The sequence below is a fragment of the Xiphophorus maculatus genome, chromosome 17 (assembly GCF_002775205.1).
Source record: "Xiphophorus maculatus strain JP 163 A chromosome 17, X_maculatus-5.0-male, whole genome shotgun sequence".
NCBI lineage: Eukaryota > Metazoa > Chordata > Actinopteri > Cyprinodontiformes > Poeciliidae > Xiphophorus > Xiphophorus maculatus.
The window spans coordinates 6,598,852-6,620,799 of record NC_036459.1 but is presented as its reverse complement, the minus strand read 5'-3'; the positions used below and the strand labels follow the sequence as shown (position 1 = coordinate 6,620,799).

The window sequence follows — 21,948 nt, the reverse complement described above, 5'->3', positions numbered from 1 at the left end:
AGAAATGCTACTTTTTTATTAGTACTTTTATTTTGTTTAGGACACCTTAGCTGGAGTCCCGGCCCCGGGAAAAAAAAGAGAAACACCTTTCCTGCTGATATATTAAGTCTGAGCTAAGGTAAGTGCCTTGTGCCTTTAAGCATTGAGAGGTTTTTATACAACATTTATATACAGCGTCTATACATACAACATTCACACCAACACGGGCGCTTTGGACGCACCCTCCAATTTTTCATGACGGTTGAAGAGAGAAAGGACAAGTAGGGAAAAAAAGAAAAGAAAAAGGGAAACACATATGCGCATTAACGAATGATTTCAAAAGCACTTGGTTCAAGTCGAAAGGTAAAAATTAAGAGCATGCATATAATCTTTGGAAGTGACATCATCTGTTCAAGACATATATTGTTTATTCTAACTTTCTGAAGCCATTTTCAACTTGTGTTGAGGAAATCGCTGGGGAGAGAAACAGAGGATGGAATATGATGAAGAACATGTAAAAACTACACTGCTGTAAGCAAAAGAAATCACAATGTGGAACAAGACACTGTTGCGTTTATCTCTATTTTTAAGTAAATACAATACAAATGGAGAGCTGAGTTCTGTACTGTTTGTTGATGTTACACTCTGGAAGCCGTTCATATTACACAGGTATTAGCTAGTACATACCAAAATAATAACAACAGAAAAATCAGCTGTTATTTGTCATTTAAAACACAGGTTGCTCTTGCTGCCTGCTCTGCAGGCCAGCTGTATAATGAATAGAGGAAGACAAAGTTGAACTGAGTAAGATTTGTGACATCGCTCCCCCTGAACGAGGTGTCTTTTTGGTCTGGGTTCGTCTCTGTGTTGATCCACTGAATTAATTAACATATGCAAATTAATGCGCTAAAACACATATGCAAAAAAATGTAAAATCAAAGAAATGAATTGCTTAACTAGTTCCATGAATGATATGTTGTGTGTGAGTCCCACCGAGATGTGCGAGTGTTTACTATGAGCCGTGTGTATAACCGCTCCACATACCCTGAAGCTAAATATTGAGAGAGGAATGTTGTGTTTAAGGTCCATGTCTGCTGGAGCGTTGGAAAGCAGAGTGTAGATTAATACGTCATAATTTGTACGCTGGCAGTGGTGGAAAGGAGAAGTGGTGGGAGTCAGTGTTGTGGGGTTATGGTCTAACACACACTTGCAAAACGTTCATGCTCTCATCTATAAACACATTCTTGCTCGCGGAGGAGCTCGGCTCTACTTCTTCCTGTAGTTTCCGAGCTGAATAGCGGAGCGGTCAAAGACGCAGCGGAAGGTGATTGGCTGAACTTCCCAGTAGGGTACCGGGTTGCTGAACAGGCTGATACCCGAGTACATGGCCTTCTTGGTGTTGAAGCCAGGGGGGCAGAAGTCCTCCGTTCCCACAGCGCCAATCTTGTTGGCATGGAGGTAGACCACCTGGAGACAGGATTGAAATAATTACAACATGTGGTTAGTAAATGAGACGGGCACAGCTATAATTTAGGTTTCTGAAGAAAAGGTAAATAAAAATGATGATATGTCTCTAGATGAATTGCTCAGATAAGTCAAACATTCAGAATCCTTCGCATATGCTGCTCATACATCACTAGGCTGTCAGTAGGAGTAGAGATTACAAAACTACAATGCTTTTAAGACATCAAGGTGTTACCAAATCAACTGTGGGATTAAACTCTGCACTTCGGTGCGGTGCATCAATCACACATCGATTGGCACATTTAACATAAATAAGATGCACTGCACTGAAATGCACTGAGCAAAGATTGATAACTATATTCCTGCCTTTAATAGTTTTTATCAGAAACATTTAGGATTTTCAATAGAACAAGCAACAAGCTTAACAACAATCTCTTAGGAAAGTGTGAATAGTCATTATCCCGTAATATTGCATTTCCTCCTACTGATGTAAACATTTTGAGTTATTTGAAATTGCTAAAGTCATCTGAATTTGTTAGTCTTTCAGTGCTCTGAGGATTTACTCATGTTTCTTCAATCTCTCTATGATACAACATCCCTTCTATGTTGGAGGTTTGTCCTGTTTAAGCCTCAGACATTTACTTAGGTGTGTTACTGGTTGTTGAGTTAAGAGTAAACACGTTGATTTCAAAAGAGCTGGCGGAGGCTTTTGATAAGATGACATCACAGCTTATTGAAGTCCGGTGAGGAATATAACAAGATCTCAAAAGAATTTAAAATAAGACCTTTGACTTTAAGGAACAAAGTCTTCATATAAAAAAGTTTAGAAACCACTGTCACCATGTCCAGGTTTGGTAATACAAGCAGGTTCACCCTGAATGCAGACTGCAAGATGCTTAAACATGTCTCTAAAAATCATAAAATGTCATCAAAGTAATTCCAGTTTTAATAAAAGTGCATGGTTGGATAATCAGAATATGTAACTTTCAGGGTCCTTAAGAAAAACCCAAATCCAGAATAAATTTAGCCAGAGAGCATGTAGACAAAAAACAGGACTTTAGGAGAAGCAGTTTAGGCCAAACTAATCTTTGGCCAAAAAGTTTGTCTTATTTGGAAACCAGAACAGAAGACATGTTTAGACATCTGCTGTGTATAAGAGGGCACCTGACAAATAAATCAGCTCAGTTTCCAAATGTAAAAAAAGAATCTAATATCTAATTGTTTCTTTATTTTTTAATTTTTTTTTATTTCCTTTATTTATTCTTGACTGCAAATGGAGAATATTAGTTTCAGAAACGCTTCTCGGAGCAATTTAAGTGATGGCGCCTGGATTAGTAACATGTCGGCATTCGAGACTACCTATAATTCTGGAGCCATTGTGTACCTGGATGTATTTATGGTCAGGCAGGCCAGGAGGAACGCTGGTCAGAGCGTTGTTATCCAGGTGCAGCTCTCTCAGATGTGGCACGTTAGTTAAGCTGCCGTTTTCCACAGTGCTGATCTCATTGTAGCTCAGGCCGAGCCTGCAAGGAAAATAAGCGCAGTAATGAGTCATGCCTTTAAGAACCAAATACAAAAGAGCTCAACCGCCACAATTTGAAAAACGGAGTAATACTGTAAAAGTTTTTAGCCAATAAAGGAAGATAAGGCCACTGTATGGAAATGAGCATAAAGGTTTTTCATCGTACACATGCTGCTTTCAATCATCTTTCACTGGAGTGATTTAAGAATGTTTAAAGGCAAACAAAGCTGTGAGCGTTTATGCTTCTGAAAATGTTTACTGTTGGCATCAATGCTGGTTTACAGCAAGCAAAGCTAGAAAGAGAAGTATCATTTTTATTACTTGGCCAGATTCTTCAGGCCTTTCAGGGTGCTGGATGTCACTTTGGTGATCTTGTTTGCGTCCAGGTGAAGCTCAGACAGAGAGCTAGGCAGACCTGCAAACCCAAATGAGACAGCATTACCATCCAGGCAGAGCTGAGGAACACCACAAAATAATTTCAACTCACTCATCAAAGCAAATTTTTATCAAATCGAATCCCTTTTCACAGACTCCTTTCAGAGGGTAAACAGCAAAATTTCCACTTACTCGTCTTTTTTGTGGTTTTCAGCAGAAGAAATTAATTCTAAACTCTTGGAAAATACTTTATGTTAATTTGCGACGCTTCAGCGAATAAATCAACTGCGAGTGCATCGCCAAGTGCTGAAAGAGAAGCTAAGCCACACATATTTGTGTTCCTCAGCTCAGAACTGGTTGATTGTAATTCTTCACAGCTGAATTAAACTTTAAGTACCGAAGCTAAGATGAAATGTATTGTTCTGAAGTACAAGATAAGCTCAGTCCACTGACGTATGACAGACAAATTCAGTTGTTAGCAGATAGTTTTAGACACGGGTTCAAAATGAATATTTTACATTTTTAAAAAAATCTTCAGCTTGTCAGTCCTTGGAGACCATCGGTGCCTGGCCACAGATGTCATCTGTTCACAACACAAATTAACTAGTTTTTGATCTGCTTTACTTTTTCTGAATTTTATTTTAAAGTTTCTGGTAAAGCTTGTTATAATCGTGATAAAATATGTAGGTTTCTGTTTCAGATCAGACCCTACTCTTAATATTAGACAATAATAAGCTCACTTATAACATGTAATTCTCAAAAATCAGAGTCAAAACATTCCTTTTTCACAGTCTATAAAAATATTTCAATAAATGTGTATTTTGATCAAAACTGAACAATTATTTCTACCAAGTCTTCTGTTAAAATAATAATATATTTGTGAGGATTTGAGTTTTCTTTGTGTTTTATTTTAGATTTTGGTGTCTATTGAGTCTCAGTGTTGTCCTCTCTACCCCTTGATTGTTCCCAGCTGTGTCTCGTTCCCTGATTACTCTCTGTGTATTTAATCCCACCTGTGTTTCTTGTTCCTTGTCGGGTCCTTGTCTAATCTGTCTAGCCTCGTCTCGTTTAGTCTGCCGTCTGTTATTCAGTTGCAACCAGTAGTGAGCATTAACCGTCTGCTCATCTGTGCTGCCTGGATTTTTGGATTTTGGACTTTGGATTATTGTGCTTTTGTAATTTATTTCATCATTAAACAGCCATCATTCACTCCAACCTGGGTCCTCAACGTCCGCCTTACCATCTCTGCTAACTACACATCATGACAATATTTTGTCATTAGAGTTTCATCATCATCATCATGTCAAAAATTCTTTTTCACATCCAGAAATATGAAATTTTGTTCAAATGAGAAGAAAAGTGTAGCAGTCCCTGCAGAGTTAGTGTTTCAGCATATAATCTGGGGAATTGAGATCTGATAAGTAAGATACAAAAGATGATCCACAGACAACCTTTGCAACTACAATCGCCCATTCAATTGTTAACGTCAATGCATTTGACTTTAATTCTTGTTTGTGGCGAGTTGTGGAAACGAAGCCTTACCTTTAGGAATTTCTGTGATGTTAGTGTCTGCAATTCGGATGTAGGAGACCCTCTTCAGGTCAGCGAAGGCACCAGCTTCAACTCCTGCACTCTTCAGAGGGTTGGACCCAAGTTCTAAAAAAAAAAAATGAAATAAATAATTAGTTAGGTATGGAAGTTTGCTTCTTCCAAGAATGTTCAAAGGACTCAAACCAAAAAGGTTTTGAATATTCAGCAGTGCAGAAAACTGCAAGATGGTGAAGATTTGCAAGAAAATCAAACAATACTTCTATGTCTACCATAATCGCTTTTAAGTATTCCAAGTTAAGTGGATTTTAAATATTTTTGTTCCGTCTCATACCCATCACAATGACCTGGGACATCCCCTGGAAGGAGGCCTTTTTGATCTTGGTGATCTCATTCTCGTGGATGCGGAGCTCCTGCAGGCTCTTGGGCATGTTGGCCGGCATCTCCTTCAGCATGTTCTTGGACAGGTAGAGCCGCTGCAGCTTGGTGAGAGGACTGAAAGCTTTAGGGTGGATGGTGGTGATCTTGTTGTTCACGAGGATGAGAGCCTATATGGAAAAATACCAGTGAAATCGTAAACAGGGATTAAGTGGAAAATACGTCTTCCTGCTGCCAAGTCCAGGAAACCACAACCTCCACAGAAGTTTGGCTTCCAAAGTAGATTAAATGAGAAAATTATATCGCTGGGATTACATTAAAAGACTCTTTAACACGTTCTCATGAAATTCTAAAAATATTGCAAACTGTACTCCTTGATATTTCTTCTTCTTTTTTTTTTTTTTACATAAGAGTTATGCCTAAAGCTTTTCTCCTGGCAAAGTGAGAGGATGTAGCATTATGTGTCTGGGCCTTTCTGGTTAAGGGAAAATAAACATTATAGTGGAGCAGCTTCTGCTCTCTGACTGAGCAATTTACAATAAATATGGCAGGTGCAACAGTTAGAAGGTGTAACACCACCAGACCATAGAATAAATCAATTATTTGCACCTGGGAATTTTAGTAGTATTAGTATGGATATATAAGTGATGTGGCTGACTTAAAATTAAGTAATAAGATAAATTATAAAGCTCCTTTCAAGATATATAGGCCAGAAAGTACTACAAAATTGACAGTAAAATGAGAGATTAATCAAAATCAGATTAAAAATAATCGGGTTTTTACTTGCTTTTCAGAAAACGCTCTATCTCCTGTTGCAGTGGTTCTCAAACTTTTTTCAGTGATGTACCCCCTTAAAAATATATTTTTAGTCAAGTACCCCCTGACACGGGCAAAACATTTTTGGAATTAAAAAGAGGTACAGTGCTGTAAAATCACTGTCTGATTTATTAAAGCCAAACAACTTATATCAGTGAACCTGACAAATACATCCATATTGCAAACATTGCATGGTTAAACAAAAAAGAAAAACAGAAGACGGTGACCACCAGGAAGGTATAAAACCAGTCAAACCGTTTTATTTTAAAGGATATTGAAAATAAATACTGAATATAAAATTCAGTGCATGAACACACATTTATATTTTATCGAACTTTTTACAAAATAATTTTCCCCAAGACTTATTATGAGGAGCCTACTGATTTTTTAAAGATATTGTGAAAAGCTTCACGTATCCCCTGCAGTACCTCCACGTACCCCCAGGGGTACACGTACCCCCATTTGAGAACCACTGTCCTGTTGTAAGCTGATACCTGCTCATGCAGAGCTCCTAAAAAATCTTAAAGTATATTCTAAGAAGAAACGGGAGTCCACATTGTTGCTTCAGCAGCAGAACCTGCCTTGGACAAAAGCCTGGCAGCTGCATTCTGGACAATCTACAGTTCAAATCACAAGTGATCCAGTTGAAGACTTGAATTTCACTCTTATGTAAAGTATTTGAGGGCTGCACAGTGGTGCAGTTGGTAGCACTGTTGTTTGCAGCAAGAAGGTCCTGGGTTTGATTCCCAGCCCAGGGTCTTTCTGCACGGAGTTTGCATGTTCTCCCTATGCATGGGTGGGTTCTCTTCGGGTTCTCCGGCTTCCTCCCACAGTCCAAAAACATGACTGCTAGGTAAATTGATCTCTCTAAATTCTCCCTGAGGGTGTGTGTGTGTGTGTGTGTGTGTGCATGGTTGTTTGTCCTCTCTGTGTCTGTATTGCCCTGCGACAGACTGGCGACCTGTCCAGGGTGACCCCGACTCTCTGGAGAAAGGCACCAGCACCTCTCCCGACCCCACTAGGGAAAAGGATGCTAGAAAATGGATGGATGTAAAGTATTTGACCTTATTTTGGGAACATCATTTATGCCTCATTTGTCCAGGTGGCTTTACACCTAAATTACAGCAGCTTAGTTTTACCACACTGCATGCAACAAGTCTGCTACTTTTTTTTTCTCCACACATTTTTGTATTTTGTCTTTGACATTTTAAGAACTGTGTTGATAAGCAATTATGACTAGTATTGGTCTTTCCTGTTCCAGTTCTTCTAAATTGTACAACAGCAATATTACTGGGAATAACACCAATTATTTAGACATGAAAAATAATAAATACATGTTAACGATAATTACGTGTAATCCTTTCAGGTGCTTGAAATCGCTCTCTTTGATCTCGGTGATCTTGTTGTTCTGCAGGTCCAGCAAAGTGGCATCGTCAGGAATGTCAGCAGGAACTTCCTTTAGACCTGATGGTGAAATTCACAAGAGAAACAGCTAAGGTGGATGTTATGCTGACGTCCACTAACAGACAGAGCTAGGTTTGCACGTAATATAAAGTTAAACAGATTTTACCAAAGAAAAATAAAAGTTAATTAAGGTAAAATCCTATGGAGCATGTAAGAAACTGCAAAAATAAACTGACTGCCGTCTTAAAAGCAGAGAGCATTTAAGTAAATGTTTATCTGTCTAAATACATAATGAGATCTTGATATGTGTAGATAGATAGAAAAAGAAAATTATAGAAAAGTTTATTAATCCCATTTGGGATTTTCCCTCACTGAAATTGTTATCAAGAGGAGGAAGCTTTAGTTTCAAATCCAACTCCCTGAAAACCTGAGATGTTTCTGATAGTTAAAAAAAAAAAAATCTTTTCTTGTGTGCAACTTTTAATTGCCCTGTGTATGAATGGCGCTGTACAAATATTTGTCTTGGTTAAACTCTAAAGAGATGGTTGACTGCTTTCAACTGCTGTTTATTCTCACAAGAATATTTATCTCAATGAAAGGAAAAAAAAAAAAAATCCCGGAATGTTGCTTTACAGTCCTTAAAGTTTCCAAAACAGTGGCTTTCCAGGGCGACTAAATAACTACTTTTTGTGCTCAGAGGCACATATGGTGGAAATCGACCCTAAAACAAATTTCCTTTGGAGTAAATAAGCGACTGCATACCTGGACAGCAAAGTCACACGGAACTGTTTTACTTGGCATTGGGTTACTGAAAATCCCATCTGTTTTGAAAGTCCTATAGTCTGGTGAGGTGGACAGTTTAAAAAAAAAAAAAAAAACTTCACAAAGACAGGAGATATGTCTCAGTGCACACACAACAACTCAAAATAGAGAGTTTTTATTTAAAACGAAGAGACATTTAATAAACTGTATAACAAAGAATGTCTCTCCTTGAGTTTCTGGTCTACCTAACCTTTGGCCCAAAATCTTGTGATGACTGCAGACAAACATCACTTCTTGCAAGCTGTTTTTTTTTTCCTCTGTCAACTTTTCCAACTGCACAGTGAATGATCCACAAACCATCACAGCTGTTTGCGGTCACTGCCTCATTTACTTTGAGAAAAGTCAGACTGGCTCATCCTTCTGCATATATCCACAAAACCTGAGAAATACGCTGAAATAAATTGATCACGTATATGTTACACATTATATGACTATATCCCAAATATGCACTCTGAAAGCACAACAAAAATCAGAATATCAAGCACATTTTTCTCAAAGGTTTCATTTCCAGTAGATTGATCAGCAATTGGGCAACATGGGTTGATCATCATCAAACACTTTCAATTTTGAATGTTTCTCTTTTCAGCAAATGATGAAATTAAACCAAACTAGTTTTGATTTAGGAAGCAGTTACTTTCTCCCACCGGACCAAGTCAGTTTGGACAGAAAACAAAATGTCAACATCAAAATGTGTTATGGTGATCTAAATAAGTGTGAAGTAAGTGGCAAAATTGTTTCCCTTCCTACAATTTGCAGGCATGTCCTTTTAATGACAGTTTTACTTATATGAGACTTTGGTAAGTTGAAAATTTTTTTGGCTTTTGTTTTGGCTGCAAGTTCAATTGTCGATTTCTGGAAGCTCTTTCTTCTTGGCAAAGGTCAGCTGACAGTTTGAATGTTTCCATTTTTGAATTTGAAAGTTTCTTTGCCAGAATTAATCACATACATATTGAAATGGTGAGCAGAGCCCTCAGTATGGCTTGTGCTTGTTTGAGTTTGAACACTGATGTTTACTCCTGCTCATATTTAAGCCACGGAGTGTGAGTGTGGGCGTGTGTGTGTGTGTGTGCGTGTGTGTGTGTGTGTGTAGGCGTGTGTGTGTGTGTGTGTGTGTGTGTATGCCAGCAGGTCTGGGAAGCAGATGGGGGTTCAGTGACAGCAGTGCTTACGTAGAAGTCGAGGACCCAGACAAAGGGCGACATCTTTGGGGGTACAAAGCCAAACGGAAATGATAATTTTTCCCTTCAACTGTCTTTATCGTTAACATTTGACACGTCAACTCTTTGGAAGTAAATAAAGTTGCCTTATAATTTACATTCTGATTGATCCTCTGAATCCAAAACATCTCCTGTCTGTCTGCTGCTGTTTTATTTTATCCTCACAGAATCCCCAGCGGGTCCGCCTCCCTTCCTCCTAATCTTTTCTCTTCAAGAACAAGCCTCTCCCTTTAAAAACATCACAAAAAAATATCTAATCCTACTGCCTGGCTTTCCATTTTTATGTAATAAGTGCTATTCCTTAGACGGCGTCTGCAGGGATGACTCAAACTGCTGTATACTCTATACATCAGATAAAGCAAACATTGCAGATAAGCTCCAAACACCAAGCACGATGGCTGAAAAAACTGTTTAGATTACGCATAAGTAAAAAGAGGTGACCAAGTAATTGTAAAGTAAGCATTTTGCTGAGAAACACATCCTGGATTGTTTTAGGGGTTGCTCAGGACTTTCCAAAGTCGAGAGAAAGCTTTAATCTTCCTCAATGTTTAAGAAAACTAATTTTCCAGAAAGAGCAGATCATGCATTTGTTACAGGAAGTGAAGCAAGACTCAGAGCATCTGTGAGCGATTAACATATCAACACATGGCCTCATGTTCTCTGGAGAACTTTGCAGTAATGTGTAACACAATACACCCCTCGGATGACCGAGCCGGGTTTGGGTGGGAGGGTCGGTGACTTACTCCGCTTTTAAAGCATTGGTGTAACTCAGCTTGGTTAGATTTCAGTAAAACTACTGCAGCTGCCCGTCTGACCTCAGGGCCTGGTACAATAAACTGGGCGCAGTACTCTGAAATCTGGGCCAAAGAATCAAATGGAAGACTGCAAGGAGAAAATGGATGTGGAGGCACTTGATGTGACTTCACGACTTCACTGCATTTATTTATTTTTTTACTTTGGAATCCCAAAAGTGGCATTTCCATCAGCATATAGGGTTGATAATATAACAAATGAGTTCCTATAATGAGGCTGGAGGAGTGCTTAGTGAATGTTAATTTTGTTGGATTATATGAATTAAGCCTAACTGTTTTGACAGTGGCGCACGGTGCTTTGAAATTACAAGTTTGCGCTACAGAAACTGTGCCAGTTGAAAGTCATTACATAACTTTGTTGTGGTCATCATAAACATAACCTTGCAAAAACTGATGCAGAAACTCTTATTTGATTATAAGCTTGATTTTGGTTAGATTCCAAAGAAAAAAAAACCCTCAGGAGATGTTTTTACTGCTTAATGTATCTCAGGCATTTATTGGTGTTTCCATTTGCTATTTTTTATGTTTAGGCATTAAAATACTTAATAAAAAGCTTAGGTAGAGCTATTAATTTAGACACATTTCTACATTTGACGGTATTATCCCCTCCTCTAAAACCCACCTTGTACTGTAGGGAGGATCTGCAGTTGGATGACATTACTAATGCCATCCAACATCTACCAACAACAAAACTTAATAATTGTTAAGTTTTAATAAATTATATTCCCCTGATTTGCATATAATTCTGAGTTGTGGCTTTCATTTAAGGTTTTCATTTATTTTGAGTTCCAAAAGTCTTGAAACTTTTAAAAACTTTGTCAGAACTGAATAATTGCAACGTTTTCTCTTGTTAGACCTGCTTCCCACTAGATCAGGACGTGATGCAATCTAGATTCACTTTGAAACGGGACATTTTTAAATACAAAAATTACAAAATGAGCTGCACTTTTCTTTCATGCGAGCCATCATTTGGGTGTGCGCTGCTTTACCAAGGTCAGAGCACTGGATCACACGGAGGTGACACTGGCATCTGAATGGGCACTTCGGTCCTGCAGGGTCGCCAGGGGGGGCAGGCCCGATTGGATCAACCCCTGATCCAGCGTCGTCCTCCATCATGAAGTCTAGGAAGCCAGTTTGATGGAAGGGCAGAGCCCAGCAGGCGGTGACCAGAAGCAGGGAGAGGCAGGCGGTCCGCATGGTGCTGCTCGCAGAGAGCCTGCAAAACACACATTGGAAGGGATTAGTGACAAAACAAGATCTGTTCTTTCAAATACTGCTTCTAGTGCCGCGTTACTCATAAAAAAAACATAATATTGTGACTGATGAGGGTTTTAATTACAATTAAGGTTTTGATGGGCAGATGTTCAGTTCTTGGTGGAAGGCAAAAGGTTTTACTTGGTTTGATTTGCATTAGGAGTCAGAACTTGAATCTGGGATTTATGTCACAATCGAGTTGATTGCATTATAGATGCATGAAAACAGGTGGAATGTGCTAGTTGTGATGCTGCTACTGGTTGCATGAAAGGCCTTTGGAAGCATTACGAATGGCAGTGTTTGGGTTAATATGCATTGTAGTTTCCTAAATATAGGAGCCATAAGCTTGACGCTCTCCGTCTTTTCCCTTCAGTCCACTTGATGACGAAAAAACGACAACCAAAAAAAAGGACTGGATCCTCTTAATATGGTTTACTTCAGAAATAATAATAAAAACGGTACAAAGGTTACCTTTCCTCGAAAAATAAAGAGAAACGACAATTTAAAAGGAAAGAGAGTGAGGTCAAAAAACTGTGTGGCTCCACTCCAACTGCCCAACCGACTCTAGTTAGCCACACCCTCAAATCCTTAATTCCAATTAGATATGCAAATTTGCAAGACATTAGTGTATCCAAATATAGTAAATTACTATGCAATAGATCCAACTAGTTAACATCTTTATCCAAATACACAAATTATAATAAGAAATATGAACATAACTTATCCTAAAGTCTGAATGAACAAAAACTGAATTTAGGCTTCTACATGCATTGTTCACCAATATGCCAAAAAAAACAAAAAAAAAACCCAGCTATATTTTGAGGTAAATGTGCCTGAGTTTTTCCATTTTGTTTTATAGTTACATTATGTAAAAAAAAGAGAAAATCTTCATTAGGGTGTATTACATTCTCATTGGATAAAAACACTGAAAAACCATTTCATGGCTTTGTGTAATTTAGCAAAAAATCTTAAGAAATACATATAATACTTTATTTTATAAAAGAAAACTATTTTTATGCTAAAAAATAACATACTGACAATTAGCTTCATAATAATGTTAACTGTAATATTCATATTTTATTGCTTTATATCAGTGCAAAAACTTGACAAGCAAAATTCCAGTTGTCATCCTGCTCTTTATTGTACTACAATTTGAAATTAGCTAGTTAGTTAGTTGTGATATATTGTTTGCATGGCTAGCTAGCCTGCAGTCAGCTTCTTTACAAGCTTATGGCTTAAAAACAGTAGTTCAAAAATAGCATTAGTGTACTGAGTGATGTTTGGGGCTCTTTCGGTGCCCACACCATGACTTTTTGTATGGTTTTTTTGTTTGTAACTGGAAATGATTCCAAAAAAGCCAAATTTGCTTTCCTTTTAAGCTAGAGAAAAGTGTAGCAATCTACTTTCAGCCAGCTGTCCAGCAGTGTGGAGCAGCAGGTGAGGTATGGGCAGCAATGCATTATTACAGTAGAAACACAATGACAAAGCTGTCTAAACCTCTGGCCTACTTTTAGATTTGTCTTGTCTTTAGTATTTGGCAGCTTCTCTAGCATGGCTCCTATTTTATTAAATAAGTAAATATATGAAGGACTTCATGGTTGTAAAAAACAAAGAACCTGAAAGGAGAGATAATATATACGCAGCTGTGAATGAAAGACTTACTTCCAAGATGTAACGGTTTAGCTGAGTGCATTGCTTTAAGTGGAAAATGCTTAACATTTTAAACAAAAAATCATTTGTCCACTTTTAGTTTGGCTGTTTTAGTCGGCAATTTCTGTTAGTGATCCATTTATCTCTTAATTATTGCAGACTTTTGGTGCTTTCCCATGGCTTGAGTGCTTTTCAGACTGTTTAAAATTTTTTTATGAAATGGAAAAATCCATAAAAGTAGTTATCCCTAACTGATGATACACTCTGTAGGGATTTCCCTTCACTCTCCCTCCATAAACTGTTTATCCATTCCTTTTTCTAGACTAAGCACTCATTTTGACACCATAAAAAGTGGTTAAACAATGACTGAATGCATCTGATGAAAAAAATAAAATAAAAAAATCCCCAAATTTATAAATTATCTATTTTCTTTACTCACTTTTTGTCAATTTATAACTAACCAATCTTCTCCTAAAGTTGATGAGTACACCACTGGCTACTGCCACATCTGCAATAACTTTTACAGAAATACACAGGGAATGCATTGCAGGAAACTGCATAGCTACAACTGTAGACCACTGCTCCATATTTTCTCCTGCTTGAACATAATAAATCACAGAGATTGATTGTCTGTCAAGCATTTTATATTAGTAGTGGGTGTCAACAGCATCAGGAAGTTTCTATTTACTATGGAAGCAGAAATCAGTGGGAGGATCACACTTCCTTGTCTATTTCTAGGCTTCAACACGACTTAGATGACACATGCAGACGTTGTCTTAAAATCAGACACATACCAGACATCTGTAAAACCCGACCTTTTTCCACAGACACACACACCCAAGTACAGTCGATTCGCTCTCGTTTTTGTTTTCTACACAGCAGAGAATCACATTTAAATAAAAAGGAAAAGAAAGCTGGTAAGAAGCCAAACCTGTTCCATCCGACGCGGTGCCACAATAATTGAAGGGCTGGTTTAAGCCGCAGCTCCAGCGGACCTTGACCCAAACATCATGATCGGGATGGGGAAACCTGCCCAAGACCAGCATTTGGCCACGGCCTAAAAGCAACTCTCAGCCCATTTAAATGATCTGTAAAGATGATGGGCTGTGCCTTTTATTTTATTTGTCTTGTGACTGTGTCCTATCTTGATCAATCTCATGTTTTTTTCTAATCATTTTGCAACAGACCCTATGTATAATACACTTTGCTGTGAAAAGGTGTCTTCTTTCTTACACATTTAATCTGTTTTTGCTTTGTGTCACATTAAAATGAATTAGGGCAAATTTTCGTAACATAAATTTAACCCGAGCAAAACAAAAATTTGGTTTTCAAATGATGATTTAATTTATCCAAGGAACAAGCTACGCAACTGGCTCTGTTTGATAAACTAGTAAATGTGCCTAATCATTACCTGTACCACCCTTGGCAGCAGTAGCTCCCATTAAGAGTTTATTATACCTGTTAATGAGTTTCTTACATCACTGTGGAGGAATTCTGGCCCACTCTGAAGAACTGTTTAAATTCAACCACATTGGAGGGTGTTCCGACATGAAAAGGCCAAATGTGCTTAGCGTTAAGGGCTTTATCTACAAACAGTGTGCCAACTGTACACAAGAGCCCAAGAATCAAGAAGAGGATGTCAATAAAATTTAAAAGTTATCAACGGCAGCCATCCCAGTACTTCTGGCAACGTGGAGTTTTCATTCATAACAGTTGAGGTCAAACGGAGAAGAAAATGTTCAGGGGAACAACAGAAACCAACAAGAGGTGTGAGTTAAAATCTTTACAGCGTTTGATGTCTGTGTGAGATGGAAATAGCTGACCATTATAAATGCAGGTTAGGGTTACGTCAGGTCAAGGAATGAGAGCTGAGAGCGACGCTCTGACCCAGTAGTAATTATAGTCTCTGCCCACAAAAGCCAGTACTTTATCAAACTGTACGGCTCCAGTACTTTGAGGATTGAAATCGCATCCATCCAAGTGTTTTGTCTCCCGTTTTGAGCATATGACGTGTTAAGACATCTTTTACACGTCCAGTCTGAATCTGGAACTATGCGTGTCAGTGTTTGACTTCAGGGGAAAGTTTTCCAAGCAGTTGGAAACATTGCATCCTCCGGCTCCAGTCTAAGCACAGACCAGATCCAGGAGAAGGATTAATTCAAATGTCTGACAGGCTGACTAAGCTTGGCGATGTTCGCTTTTCATGCTTTTGAAAAAGCTGACAGTTCAGTCCAACCAAAGCTTTGTAAGGAGACTCGGGAGCAGTGGTTCTCCATCTTGAGATGTTTATAGCCTCCCCAGGTCAAATGGAGCTTGTAGGTTCTTTTACTGGATATTTTATCTGAGTTGCCTGATTGGTACCAGGCACAAATCTTTCACAGAAATAAGCATCGTTTTTACCAGTTTGTGTTAAACTGATTGGACTTTCAATGTTGTATAAAACTGTGCTGACTAAAGCAACCATGTCAGTCTTGTCGTCTAGCTATTAAAATCATAAAATACTAACATGTGGCCTGTTCTGTGATCAGAGACGCTCTGTTCCAATTCTACTTGATAAAAGCACCAGTACTCTGAGAATAACATTAATTTAACTGCTGTATTAATGGACCATAGCTCCTTGCTTTAACTGTTGGCCACGAGCGCATAAACAGATGCATACAAACATGTTTATTGGTGCTCCATTTCAAATGTTCTTCCATCTGTCTTGCCATCAAGCTGTCAAACATTTTCTGCAAACAATTCTGCAAATAGGCAAGAAAATGTGTTGTTAACGTTAATAGATTTCTAATAGAAAAAAACAGGAAACCGGAGCTTTGTTGTAACTCATAACCAGGTTGTTAACAAAAGAACTGTTATTTATTTATTTTTTTTAAAAGATTGTTTTTGAAAAGTCTAACCACAATGTGGAATCTCAGCTTCAAAAGGTTGGGTCGTTAGGATTTGTCTTATATATATATTCTCTGTTTGGTGCAATTTCACATCTTTTCAGAATGAAAGATATGAGCCAAAATGCAACTCTCGGATCATGAGGTACAACCGGGAACAAAGTCATCTGGGTCAGGGTCGAGCAACTGTACTTCCACATTGTTAGGCTGTAAATGAGGCAGTTCAGGCATCTGATCAAGAGGCTTTTTGGGTGCCTCGCTTTGAGAGTTTTCCAAATTCCACTTGGAGAAAATCCAGGAGCAGACCCCGCAGACCCCAAACACATAAGGACTTTATATCCCTTGTGGCCCGGAAATCCCCTGGAAAAATCCAGAATGGACTGTGGAATATCACTATGGAGAGAGATTGACGTGTTACGTCTACCACCCAGTCTTAAATCGGTGGAAAACAACAAACGGATTGATGATGCACAAGTTTAGAAAATAAAACCTCGGGAATAGATTTGAGAAAAATGTCCATTCAAAGAGTTTAACAATAGATTAGGATTCCAAACATAGCTTAAATCCATGGCTTTCCGAGCTTTCCCAGCTGGATTAAGTTGGGATGAATGTATGGAAACAATACTCGAGACAACCTGCTGTAGCCCAGGCAAGAGTTTCTTCATTGCCATTCGAGTCACACACGTCCACCAAACTGGGAAGATGGCCAAAACTTTCCTCTTTCCTCCCTGTTTATGCACACACATAAAATCCTGGCAAAGGGTGGACTAGTGTGCTCAGACTAAAGCAATGTCGAAACAAAATGCTGCAGCAGTGCTTCTTGAAGTTTTTACTCCAAGCACTACTTCAGAAAACCTCTCTAAGAGTTTCTGTTTCTGATATAAAAATACAGCTGTACATGCTAACGCTTTGCAGACTTACAATACGATTTTAGTTTATATTTTTCTCTGTCTCTGTGTCATTTTTAAGAAGGACATGGCATCTAAACATCCACTTGCCACTAATAGGGGAAAACTGTAAAGGAAAAATGTCCATTTTCCTCTAATTTAAAGCTGTTGCTCATTGTGAACCAACTGGTTGCATAACAGTTTGACAAATTTTTTCTGCTTTTTTTTTAAGATGTTGAGAACCGCAATGCAAATCTCAGAAAGTCTATCCTGCAAGTAGATCCAAATCACTTTTTCACAGTTCAGTATACAGTATTCACCTATTCGGAGATATATATTTTTTAAGGATGTCCAAATACCTGTGTGTGGTGCACTGTGATGTTTTATGTTTTATGTAAACTCTCAGTAAGCTATAGAGCTGCAAATGTAACAGCTATTATAAAAAGAGCATGGCCTATTTTCCTATTTACAGCTACTAAAACCATAGTCATTTTTATTTGATCTATTTGTTGAATATAGATTTCTTCCAACAGATAAGGCGTTTTTTACTGCAGACCATGTGGTTCAAATTGAAAGAGAGGCTGTGTTCTCTGTCAGCGTTCAATGAAAGCGGAGCAGAGGGCAGCTGAAATGATCCTCTTCAACTTTTATGATGTTCAAGACAAAGCTCTACATTTATGACGATAAATGTAGAGCTTTTCAGGAGGTTTTCTTTTCACATTACCAAATTGAATGGCATTGAAATATGTAAGAAGAATAAAAACAGAGGTGGGACCATGCCAGTGCCAGACGTTTTAGCCAATGAAAACACGTTCAGCAGGAGCAAAATGTGAGTCAAATACATATTAACAAATGTAAAATCCATATTGTCAAAACAATATTAGGGTTTTCAACCTAGCTAACCCATGTTGGAGCTTCATATTGAGACAAAATACCTGCTACTGTCAAAAATACCAAGCGGCATCATAAACATCCTTCATAAGTGAGTTGCAACTTAATTCCAAGTTTTTTAACCGTTGCCATGGTTGCCAAAGCATCATGTTGAGTTGGTTCAGCAAATGATATGGTATGGATATGATATGGGTCATAAAAGCTCAGCCAGGGTTTTATCAATATTTGTTCTCCAGCATGAAAAAACCCGGTTGTTTTACAAACCAAGGAAGAATCATACTTCTCAAAAGAAAAAAAAGAAAAAAAGAAAAAGAAAACTGGCTTTGATTGTTGAGTTCTGGAAGATCAGTTCTATATTTGGAGTAGTACTTTCATATTTAGTAAATGAAATGTAGTTATAGTCTTTGAACGTCACACAATCAGTTGATTATTTCGAAAGTGACAAAAGACCATTAAATGCTCATTAAGCGTGTAAACAGAGGACAAATTAGTGAATAACACAACTAGCTGTAAAACTATCTTAGTCCAAATAACATTTTACAGTTATAAACAAATTGCTATTGTCTCTCTCAGCTGCACCGTATCATTCATTCGTTTTATGACTTGTCAGGGAATAGGGGTGTAGGGTGACATTTCCTCTGATGGCAGCCACCTTGTCTACTCTCCCTTCTTCTCATTTTTCTTGTATCTCCCATCTATCCCTCCCTCCACACTCTCCTGACTCTTCCTTCTAGCATTACTAATGATTCCCAGATAGGAAGCATGGAGACCTTTGCATGAGAGAGTAAAGTAATTACCGTTTATTTCTTTGCCACTTTCTCTGTTGTTGGAGCCTTTACTTGAAATATTCAGACTAAGAAAACCAATGAGAAACCAGACTGAGTGTACACAAAAATCTAACAGTGATAGTCAAAAAATCGCACAAAACATACCTAAACTTTGTGCATTACCTCCCTGTTTCCTCCACCTCCCCCAAGGCCTGGGTTTGCGTCTGCAGAGCGGCTGTCGGCAATTTATCACTGTAAGGTATTTACTAGGCCACAGGATGTTTAAAACATAGGAAGCTCTTTAAGTCTGTCAGCAAATGAATGTGAGTTCCCCTCCCACGTGGTTGCCCAACACATCATTTCGACTGTCGTCTGAGGAGTCAGAGGTCAGCGGTGTTGAAATATTTCTCCAAAGTTTGAGGATTTTCTGTTCTGTCCAGTTCAGCTTATTTGTATCAGCACCAATTCACAGCCAATTGAATCTCAAAATGCTTTATGAAGCCAGGTGAAGAAATGAAGTCAGGCTGGTGAACTCCTGCAGAAATCATTCGTGTAGACAGACTTTAATTCAGGTATGTACAATCCAGTTTAACCACAATTATAATGCAAAACAGTTAAATTCAGTTTGTCATAACAATGACAGCACTTCCTAATCCTGAGCCAGCAGTTTCCTATAAAAATGTGCATGGAGATGGCCAAAAAACATCCCCAGAAGCTTCTTGGGATGTTAGGAAATCAACCTGATCTTCAATAGCTGCTTTCAATGTTCTTGCCCCAAAAACACCCGGCCAATGAACCTCACAGTCGCTGTGATTCCTTCAACTGGAAGATCATTATGGGGCTTTCCGAACATGCCTGTGAGACAGCCAGTGGTTAAGCCACATTTCAGCTGTTTCGTGTGAAAAACCGTCACCCAACCATCATACCTCAACCTCATTATCAGTCTGCTCTGCACAGACGTGGAACAGCCTTCCCTCCCTTTTCTTCCCCTTTGCATCTCTTCCTCCCATTCTGTGCTCGCTGCTATTCCTTTTAAGTTTTCCTTTTTCTTTTCTGACCCCTCCGGTCATGGAGAGAGGCTCAAACGTGGAACTTTATGGCGTTCCAATGAGCAAAGTGGGGCAGGGAGAATGAGAGTTCCTGGCTACTGTCCATTTGATCCCAATTGTTCTCTTACTCTGCTTGACCTGGAAAAATAAAGTCCAGATGGAAAAAGCGCTGCCTGTGTGTGCAAGAATCTGGGCCTTGCCTCATCCAGCACTTCCATTTGCTCATTGCTTTGAGTTTATTCTCGTACTTTGTGCTTGGCTTTTTTTCCTGTAGCTTTGATTTAACTCTCAGTGCCATTTTTGATTCCATTTTGCCTCTCAGTTTCACTTTATTCACTACAACTCAACCACATTAGTTTCTGCGCAGAAAAAAGATGTAATGAGTTAGCAGAGAGTTGTGCAGAGGCTTGCCGGGAAGCCTCCAGATGTCCCTTTGATGGAAGAAGCTGTACCATTACAGGATTATTGGCACTTTATGTGTTGCCAGGTAAAAAAAAAAGGAAAACTCTTTCTTCATTTCCTCTTTTAAGCCTTTTACTTTTAAGTTGCCCCCACGCCCCAAACCTTCAGGGCAATTTTTTTAGGTTCCTGCTGAGAAGAGACAGGCACTTCTTATCAGAAAGATAAGAGATTGGAATTTACATAAATTGGCTGAAATCTAAAATGTTTGACTAATGAGGGAAACTTTTTTTTATATAAAACCTTGACCAGTTATGGTGGCAGTTAAAGAACACAATGAAATAATCAAAGATGTTTTTTTTCCCTCTTTCCCTGCATTCTGATTCCCAATGGAAAAGATGATCCAGCAATATTTCTTCTCAGATGTTAACCTGGAATCAATCGAGTTGAAAACCAATACTTTAAAAAGAAAGCAACAAGCTCACTCTGTAAACCTCAAACATCATATGGGCCTCAACTGTGTATTTTTTAAAGGCAACCGAGGGACCAGAAGAATTTGAAGTTGGGTACCAGCCTGATCAACCCCACCACACCCCCTTTCCTGCAGCCATTTCTCTTTTCTTGACTCTTTTTGTCCTGTATGCAGATTGAACTGATTAAGGAGTCTCCTCACATAATCATGAGTGCTGTGAATACAGGACTTGGCAACATATCTGGAATATTACAGCATGAGAGCGGACAAAGGGGAGGAAGGAACGATGTAATGCTTATAAAAGATGAACAAACTAACTGAATCTCGATACCTTTCACAAAACACCGCAACTATCTCGAGAGAATGACCTACTGCATTGAAATAAAAACCAAAGATGCCATCTTATCTACGGCAGATTTTCCAGTTTTCCCAGCCACAGACGAGTAAAACCTACCTGTTCTCAGTGGAAGCCAGGCAAGAAGAGTAGAAGCCGGTGAGATGAGCTTGACTTCCAAAATCCTGTCAAGTGGGCGGATGAGAGTACGAAGTGGCTGACGGGGCCTGTGGGGTTGTTTGAATCGGAGAGCGTGCAGCCAAAATCAAGCAGGTGTGCTCTCTCACAACAGGGGGAGGAGAGACGAACGGCAAGGAGGGAGAAGAGAGCGAGCGGGACAGGAGGGGAGAGGAGAGAGACAGAAGGAGGGTGGGGTCCGACCAACAAGCTCCTCTCAGGACCCAGACAATTGGTGGAGAACTTCCCCTCCGCTCCTGCTGTTCGGAGCCAAAAACAGCTGGAAGTGGAGAGGAGAGAAGGGAAAAAAAGAAGGGCTGCGGGAGTGGGAAGGAGACAGGGAGAGGGAGGAAAGAAAGTAAGAAAGTAGGAAGCAAGGCAGGAGTGGAAGAAAAAGAGGCAGAGAGCTGGAGTTTAGGATTTTAAGCAGCCACCCTTAGAGTGACATCTGGTAATGATAGGCCATGAGGAGCTCTGCAGACAATGCTGCACAAAAACTCCCCTTCTTCTTTCAGGTCATCTCATTCATTCACATGCAGCCTTTAAATGGACAACCCCAGAGAAAAAGTACAACTTCAGTAGTAGTGGCATGCAGTCCAATTTAATCAGCCACACTTTGTCCGGCTGAATAAACTGGAATCAATGCCTCCCTTCAGCACATTAAATCACGGTCAGCCTTTCTTGATGAACTCAGTTTAGGTTGCTTCATTTGTGAACTACATGTGGGAAGTAGAAGACTCTTTTTGAAAGGTTTATTTTTCAGACACATCTTTAGATAAGGCCAGTCAGTACTGAACGCTTACGGAAACTCCTGAATGAAGTCATGGGGAAAAGTTGTTAGTTTTA

At 39.0% G+C, this 21,948-nt stretch overlaps 1 protein-coding gene across 1 annotated transcript; it reads right to left on the bottom strand.

Annotated features, from left to right (window-relative positions):
* On the bottom strand, nt 1-21,485 carry dcn (decorin). The gene is made up of 8 exons (XM_005810729.3): nt 21,046-21,485; nt 11,327-11,553; nt 7,434-7,546; nt 5,223-5,436; nt 4,883-4,996; nt 3,287-3,380; nt 2,828-2,966; nt 1-1,446 (listed from the first exon to the last, which is right to left on the bottom strand). The coding sequence occupies exons 2-8, from the start codon at nt 11,532-11,534 to the stop codon at nt 1,246-1,248; spliced, it is 1,083 nt and encodes a 360-aa protein (XP_005810786.1). The 5' UTR covers nt 11,535-11,553; nt 21,046-21,485; the 3' UTR covers nt 1-1,245.
* Nucleotides 21,486-21,948: the final 463 nt, after the last annotated feature.